The 8663-nt window shown below is 34.0% G+C and overlaps 1 protein-coding gene across 2 annotated transcripts; it reads right to left on the bottom strand.

The window, feature by feature from the left end:
• Positions 1-84: 84 nt before the first annotated feature.
• LOC145015514 (filament-like protein (DUF869)) lies at positions 85-4511 on the bottom strand. 2 transcript variants are annotated; one of them, XM_078973996.1, is made up of 6 exons: positions 4165-4507; positions 3363-3466; positions 3043-3184; positions 838-2098; positions 708-768; positions 85-576 (listed from the first exon to the last, which is right to left on the bottom strand). In XM_078973996.1, exons 2-6 carry the CDS (start codon positions 3453-3455, stop codon positions 181-183), a joined length of 1953 nt encoding a protein of 650 aa, XP_078830122.1. In that variant the 5' UTR covers positions 3456-3466; positions 4165-4507; the 3' UTR covers positions 85-180. The 2 variants fall into 2 exon arrangements, with proteins under 2 accessions (XP_078830122.1, XP_078830123.1); XM_078973997.1 differs by having other exon boundaries at positions 374-576; positions 708-739; positions 4165-4511.
• Positions 4512-8663: the final 4152 nt, after the last annotated feature.

The raw sequence follows: 8663 nt of genomic DNA on the forward strand, positions 1-8663 counted from the left end.
CTCTTGGTTTGATGATATCTAAGTTTAATGAACACAAGATTAAGCAATTAACAACAAACAAAAGACCAACGACCTACATGTCAATTGTGTTTTCCTCAAAGTTTTTTTTATTCAATACTAAATATAACCGAACTCACAAACAAAGTCACCAAATACACAACCAACCACATTTCCCATAGTTTACACACCAATTGTAAGCACCTTCTTCTTTCTAAACAAAAGCTTCCTCAATATCTCAGTTCCTTTACCCCTCTTCTTACTAGGTACAATCGCCAAAGCACCAGGTACAACTCGTGTCTTACAACTTCCAACACGAACAACCGGTCCCGCTTTTCTCTCTGTCACACTCACCATCTCTTTCGTCTTCGGAGAGCTCACCGGATCCTCCTCACCACCGCCTTCTGCCGCCTCCATATGGTCACGTAAACATGAATGCCGCCTTGACTTCTGACCACCGGTCAACTCTGCCGCCACCGGTGGCGGTGGCGGTGCTAGTGCTTTTAACTGGCGGCCGATGCTAAATATTGTTTCTTGACACTCTGCTAGTTTTGCAGAAGCCGCTGTTATCTCCAATCCCTGTAAAAAAATGACTTAAAATTTTGTATTATTTTTACAAAATAAATAGACGTAAAATATTTAAAAATTATGTTATTGAAGTGTAATATGAATTTATACATACAAAAGAAATTAATTAAAAAGTTTCTTACAGTTTGGAGTGGCTTCGCCTCTTGCTTGACTTCTACATTTTCCGTATCATTGTCGGACAAACTGCATAATTTAAATATTAAATAAATCAAAAGTGAAAAATCGGATAAAGGGTAAAATAGTAATTTTCACCTTGCTAATTGAAGTTGTAATTCGAGACATGTTGCTTCTAATTCTTCACAACAATGACATCTATCTTCCAACTCGACTTTAAGAGACGATATCTTTTGATTCGCTTCGTTTATCTCATATCTAGCAACCGAAATTTGATGGTCAAGATCCTCGTTGACCAACTTTTGATTCTCCAATTGCTCCTCAATCATTGCTTTGGACTCTTTCACCCTTTCCAATTCTGTTTCCACCTCCGGAATCCCTCTTTCCGGTTCCGGAGATTTCCATGTAATGTAACCGCTAACGGAATCCTCACATTGTAAAGATTTTCTAATCTCGTTCAATACTTGATCGAAACTTCTTTCGGAAACACGGGTTTGTTCCGTAATCGCGTTTACAATGCTTGTTAACCAATCACCCGATGCCACGTGGACTAGATTACTTGCGTCACAAGAAACGATTTCTTTCCCTACGGAATCAAGATTACTTGTGTCGGAAGTAACGATTGCTAATTTCTCCATCTCGACAAAATCATCCATCAAACTCATATCCGTGTCTCCGATCATCGAACGTTGACTTTGACCCACGCGATTATTTTGACTTTGCAAAATGGAAATCTCGTCGTCTTTTTTTCTTATTATTTCTTTTAAAATCTTGTTTTCTTCTTCCACTTCGTATAACCGATTTATCAAAAACCCCATTCGTTTATCCAAACCTTCAAGACCTGACCCGGTGATTTGCTTTTTCACCAACAATCGAAGCTTCTGACATTCCGATTCCAACTTCGCTGCCCGTTTCATGCTTTCTCTCTGCTGCCCGGACGCCACGTCAGCACACCGGGTTTGTACCTCAAGCTCTCTTTCTAAGACCCGATATTCGTATTTCAAAATCCCGTTTTCTTTTTCGATTGAATCGAGGCGTGTGATTAGGTCGTTGAATTCGATCGTGGCTTGTGACATTTGATGGCTTATGTCTTCGATTAATTCATCTTTGATCATGAGGGTGTTGGAAAGTCGAGCGTTTTGGACCGTTAGATCTGCGAGATCTTTGTTTGACTCGTTGACTTTGTCTTCTAATCTTTTATTTGCCCTTTTGAGCTCTTCAATGGATTCATTTGCCATTTTTTGATCTTGCTCTTCTTTTAAAGAAGTTAGTTGTTGTCGATAATCTTTTAATGCAGAATTTAAGTGGATTAATCTCTCGTTAGCCTCTAATTTTTGTTTAATTGTGGATTCTAGTTCTTGATTTCGCAGAGCCAATTCTGCAACAACTTTCTCCCTCGCTGTTTAAACAAAAATAAAAAACGGACATGACATAACTTGACATGAAGTACTAGATTGATGTAAAAAGACAAAGAAGTTGCCCTAAAAGGTGGAAGAGGAGGGGTGGGAACTCACTCGGGATCTTTTGTAAGGGCAAAAGACGAAAATACCCCTTCTCCTAAAAAGTTTGTCAAATTCAGTTCGGTTCGGTTCAGTGTAATAAAAGTTGCAGCTTTTTTGTCTCACCAAAAAAGATGGAAAAGGTAAAGTAGGGACTCAATCCGGATCTTTTGTAAGGGAAAAAGACGAAAATACCCTTCTCCTAAAAAGTTTGTCAAACTCGGTTCAGTAAAAGCTGCAGCTTTTTTGTCTCACCTAAAAAGATGGAAAAGGTAGGGTAGGGACTCAATCCGGATCTTTTGTATGGGCAAAAGGCGAAAATACCCTTCTCCTAAAAAGTTTGTCAAATTCAGTTCGGTTCGGTTCAGTGTAATAAAAGTTGCAGCTTTTTGCCCCACCAAAAAAAGATGGAAAAGGTAGGGTAGGGACTCAATCCGGATCTTTTGTAAGGGCAAAAGACGAAAATACCCTTCTCCTAAAATGTTTGTCAAGTTTGTCAAATTCAGTTCAGTTCGGTTTCAGTGTAATAAAAGTTGTAGCTTTTTTGTCTCACCAAAAAAGATGGAAAAGGTAGGGTAGGGATTCAATCCGGATCTTTTGTAAGGGCAAAAGACGAAAATACCCCTTCTCCTAAAAAGTTTGTCAAACTCAGTTCAGTTCTGTTCAGTGTAACCTAAAAGATGGAAAAGGTAGGGTAGGGACTCAATCCGGATCTTTTGTAAGGGCAAAAGACGAAAATACCCCTTCTCCGAAAAGGTTTATCGGGTCTAATTCAGTTGAGTTCAGTGTAACAAACACGGGTTAAGATCTTTGAAATATTTAGAATAAGAGAGGTAATGATAACCTGTAATGGCTTCTTGTGCAGTTTTTGCATGTTTAGATATGAGGGCATCTTTGGAATTGCATTCACATAAGAGAGAAGCTATCTTTTCATGGAGGTTTTTCACAGTCCTCTCTAAAGCTGCTTCTTTATCATACTGAATCCTCTGTGTTATGTAAAACACAAACAACAAAATTAAAAACAGTTAAAAACTATATATTTTGTGGGAATTATTGATTTTGACAAGTAAACTTTGTCGTCCTTTTTGGTAAGGAAGAAGAACTATATTATTACATTAAATTTGAAGTAAAAATTAATGAGATATTATATTATATTAAATATACCTCTTCTTCATTTCCTTTTATAGAGATTCCAGCTTCACTGTCGATGGATTTATGGACAGATCTTTTTCTCCAAGACCATGTTTTTTGGTCCATGATTTACTGATCTGATGATAATAACACCACAAATTTCCAACTAAATACAAGGAGAAAAGAAAAAAAAGGGAAATAAAGTACGAAATTTTAAAAAATAATTCTTAATTAATAAAAAGGTTGCACCTTTATAAAGGGAAAAATGTTGCAACTCGTTAAAACCGGATATTAAGTTTTAACTCAAAGTTCTTATACAAATAGAAAAAGAAAAGTACATAAAGATCAAAGAATTGTTAGGTTGCTTTAGCTTAGGCTATCACTTTGGATCCATATAGAAGAAGAAAGATATATAAAGAAAAAGAACTCATATTCCAAGAATTTCTCCATTTAAGTGTCCCTACTGCATTAAGATATATTAATATAAACACTAAAAATAACTGATTTGTCTGTATCGAATGACTTGATGTAACCTCTTCATCTTCATTTTTAGTGTATTTAATTATATAAAGATTATTCTCTGTTCATCGTTGATGTCTGGTTTGTAGAAACTTTGAGTTAAAAGAACCCAAAAGCTTTCCACGATACTCACTCAAAGCATCCATGAAAGGAAAAAGAAAACAAGAACGCATCACAATGTTTCAGCCATTTCTGAACAAGTTGGGAAGATCTTGATGATCATATAAACCCAGGAGGAAAAAAATGAATGCAGTAAAACGAAACAAAAAATAGAAATAGAAATCTACAAATGTAGACAAATTAATTAAAAGGTTACCTGTATGAACCCAAATGAGATAAGATTGAGCGTGTCTTCACCTTCAAACAACCATGTACAGCTACGATATAAGTTAAAATTTGGTAGAGGACTTTCAACAAACACTTAGAGTGCAGCAGAGAATTGATACGATTTTGTGAAGAACTTCTGGTGGAAATGAGACAAACCCACCGACAGATGGATTGTTTTGATAAGGGTGAAGAAAGTGGTGGAAGAATTGAGTGGGAAAAAAAGAGTGTGGCCATGGCGAAAGGAGAGAAAAAGGAAAAGGCTCGACAAATAAAAGTCATCTCTTAGTACAGTGTCTCAGACACAGAGCCCCTGCGAGTGAACCCAAGCGGTGCCCGGTTGTGTAGCTCTGTATGTTTTCGGTTATTAAATTGTTGTTTATTAGCGAAGTGAAATACAGATATATGTATATCATAAGAATTGACAAAAGGATAATTATAATTTTGTTGAACATCTAATTATTTATTATTAATAATATATTAAATAACTCTAAATCGTTGTTGGTTTATCCTAATATTAGAAACTAAGAAGCATGAAATGAAAAGAAGACGAAATTCGTGTAAATGAGGTTGTTATATTTGAATATTGACATGTAACATAATATTAACTATATCATCTCTATCACCATGTTGATGCCATTGCTAACATTGGAGCCCATATCGGTTACCGGCTTCATTATATTGTCAAACAATATCTTTTTTCTGATGATATCTAATCGATCATTTTCACAGCCTCTCTCTCTCTCTACAATGTTGTCGATCTCATTCTCTCCATACAACTACTAAGGTTGCGTTTAGTTACAGAAAAACAATTTTCATTTTCCGTTTTTTGTTTTCCGTTTTCAATTTTCGTTTTCCGTTTTCATTTTTCATTGAAAAATTTAGAAAACACGTTTAGTTAAACTTATTCATTTTTCATTTTCAGTTTTAGAAAATTAGAAAACGTGTTTAAGTGTGTACTTTTCTATCGGTTTTCATTTTTTAAAAACGGTAGCGGTGGTAGGGTGTGGGTGGGGGCGGCGGCAATTGTGTCAGTGGTGGTGATGGTGGCGGCAGCGGTAGTGGTGGTGCTAGTGACGGGTTAGTGGTGGTGGTTGTGGTGGTGATGGTAGGTCGGTGATTGTCGTGGTGGTGTTGGGTGCGTGGGGGTGCGAGTGTTTGTTTGTGGAGGTAGGTGTAGTTTTTTATGTGTGTGTGTCTATAAGGGTGGGGGTGGGGGTAGGTGTGGGTTTGTGTATAGGTGGGTGGGTATGTATGTGTGTATGTGTGGATTGGTGTGTGTGTGTGTATGGGTGGGTATGTATGTGTGTGTGCGGGTGGGTGTGTGTGTGGGGGGTGGGTATGTATGTGTGTGTGTGTGGATGGGTATGTATGTGTATGTGTATGTGTGTGTATGTGTGTGTGCAGGTGTGTGTGTGTGCGGGTGTGGGTGTGTGTGTGTGTGTGGGTATGTATGTTTGTGTTTGTGGGTGGGTGGATATGTATGTGTGGGTTGGTGTGTGTGTGGGGGTGGGTATGTATGTATGTGTGTGTTTGTGGGTGTGTGTGTGGGTATGTATGTATGTGTGTGTGTGTGAGTGTTTATGGGTGGGTGGGTGGGTGTGTGGGGGGGGGGGGGGTATGTATGTTTGTGTGTGTGGGTTGGTGTGTGTGTGTGTGTATGTGTGAGTGGGTATGTATGTATGTGTGTGTGTTTGTGGGTGTGCAGGTGAATGTGTGTGGGGGTGGGTATGTATGTGTGTGTGTGTGTGTGGGGGGGGGGGGTGGGGGTAGGTAGAGGTGGATGGGGTGAAGTGGGTGTGTGTTTATATTTTAGAAAAATTTTGGAATTAGAAAAATGTGGAAAACAATTATTATCAGTTTTCCAAAATTTTGCAACTTCTTTGTAATTTTAGAAAACGGAAAATTTTCATTTTCCGTAAAAAATTTAGAAAAATAGACGAACTAAACGCGTTTTCAAAATTCTCATTTTTCTTAGAAAAATTTTCCGGAAAACGGCCCATTTTTCCACAACTAAACGCACCCTAAACTTCTTTTCGATATCATTTACTTCCCACCATTGAACTCATTCTTATCTTCCCATAGTCGCTTTTTAGAGATTTTGTTTCTAAATTTTTATTTGTTTTAGTTTTAGGTTTTACATTCGCTAATATTCTGTTTGAATATTCGGTTCGATAAAAAAATGATGATAGTAGTGGTATATGTTGGTGGTAGGGGTGATTGTATTGGTAGTGGTACCATCAATGGATCCCAATTATTTTTTTATTGTAATTATTTTATTTTTTAATAAAAATAGTTATAAAAATAAGAAATACTAATTTAAAGAAAAAGACAAAAATGTGGACATTTTAGTGGTTTTTATGTACTTAAAGCAATGACATTAACGGTAACTTATATATATATATATATATATATATATATATATATATATATATATATATATATATATATATATATATATATATATATATATATATGGGAAAAGTGAATATACCCTTAAGTGTATATAACCTTAGGTACCTAAACTCGCAATAGTATGTTGTTTTGTATCATATGTGTACATTGTAATTGTCTAATGTTCTTATAATTCAACTTCTAACTTGATTTATTTCTAAGATTTTTATAAATTTCACATTTATCTTCCTCTTACATAATTTTCATTTTAAACTCTAATATACATAGTCTAATAGGCGTTCGGTAAAAAGAAGTGATATAAAAGGAAAACAATAGTGAAATTTCGAAAATCTTGAAAGTAAATCAAGTTAAGATTGAAGTTTAATAACATTATAATGATTATATATCAAACAAAACAACTAATTATAGTGAGTTTGGGTACCTAAGCTTATATATCCTTAAGGGTATATATATATATATATATATATATATATATATATATATATATATATATATATATATATATATATATATATATATATATATATAATTGCCAACCATTAAAATGAGTGGGGTCAAATTTTAGAAATTAAACTAAACTTGTACAAAACTTAATAACATGGAGACCAATCCCGTAATTTACTTTAGTATTTTATGGGGACCATTCATTTAATTTAAATGTGTTATTCATTTTTAATTTTATGAACCAAAATCGGTAAAAATGAAAAGAAAAAAGAGAAAGGAAGTGTTGGAGTGAAACAAAAAGGAGGGGACAGTAGGCGCAGCTACGTGTCAGTTTGTTATCATCATGGAGCGTCACTCAGCTAAGTGTACGAGTATTTTAGGCCCTCGATACAAATACAAAAAGATTTAACAAAAGTATATAATTTTGTATAACTTAATTATTTACAATATAATTATATTTTATGACTAATACTTTAATAATGACAAAAGTTATAACATAGATCAAAAGATAGATTTTATTTCATACTTAATGTATCGTTTAAACTTTTAAAAAGATAAAATTTAAATTTAATTAAATATTAATATATATCTATTTTATAGTAAATTAATATAATAAACGAATTCATATTCATATATAAGTAATAAAATAATAACTTTAATGAACGTCGACTATTATGAGACCAATAATAAAGATATGGTCTTACAAAAACATTTTCATATGTTACAGAATAATCATATATATTTGTAAAAATAGTAAGACTCGACATTTTGCTTATCTTTTGAAGCCTTTAAAGACTTTTATTATAAAACATAACATACATTGTCTTTTCTCAGCCCTGTTCTTATTTCTTGCGGAGACCCACATTATGCTTTTTAAAGTATATATGATAATAATCTTGCTAGTTTTGTTTTTATATAATTGTGTGTTACAAATGTTCGAATTTAATGATTTGTTTTATTAAAAGAATAATAAAAATATGTATCATTATTTTTCTTTTTTGAGTAAATTTCACTACTTAAAACTTTTATGAGGCATCGCTACTTTATGTCCATGTAGACGATATAAATCATGAGCTTTTGTAAGCTGAAATGGTCAAAAAGTGAAAAGGAATGAAATTAAAATGAGAAAGGTGGAACCAACAAAATCATGACCTCTAACGTTTATATCTACTTTTACTAAACAAAGGAATTTCAAGGCCATGTATCTAGTTAGAACTAAATTATACTGGATTCGAAAAATGGAAGATGTTGGAAGCGAAAATCGAATCGATCTACATTGATTAGGTATTGATTTGGTCTCTCTTTAAACTTAAAATAATGTTGTTTACTATTTGAGAAATAAATTGATGATTCGATCTTGGTTCTTTATTGGCACGAACAACAATTGGTTTTTGAAGAAAAATGTTTGATTGACAATTAAACCGAAAACTGTGTTTCTAACTAAAGTAGGGAATTGAACCGAATAGTCTATAGTCATTTTGGTTTGGTTAAGGTGTTGTTCTTTGGTGTTAAAAATCCCAATTGAGTTTTAAATGCACCTAAAGGTTTTTGAAAATGGATTATTCATAGTTAAAAGTATTTTGATAGCAATGATCCGGGTATTTTTTTTTTGGTAAAATAACAAGCCTCAAA

This window comes from Lactuca saligna, chromosome 9 (genome assembly GCF_052625555.1).
Source record: "Lactuca saligna cultivar CGN05327 chromosome 9, ASM5262555v1, whole genome shotgun sequence".
NCBI lineage: Eukaryota > Viridiplantae > Streptophyta > Magnoliopsida > Asterales > Asteraceae > Lactuca > Lactuca saligna.

Excerpts from the sequence above, each read along its gene's own strand:
- LOC145015514 (XM_078973996.1), bottom strand. The coding sequence starts at position 3,455 with ATGGACCAAAAAACATGGTCTTGGAGAAAAAGATCTGTCCATAAATCC. Across the intron at positions 2,099-3,042 it reads TGCACAAGAAGCCATTACAG|CGAGGGAGAAAGTTGTTGCA; the intron begins GTTATCATTACC and ends TTGTTTAAACAG. Across the intron at positions 577-707 it reads AGGCGAAGCCACTCCAAACT|GGATTGGAGATAACAGCGGC; the intron begins GTAAGAAACTTT and ends ATTTTTTTACAG.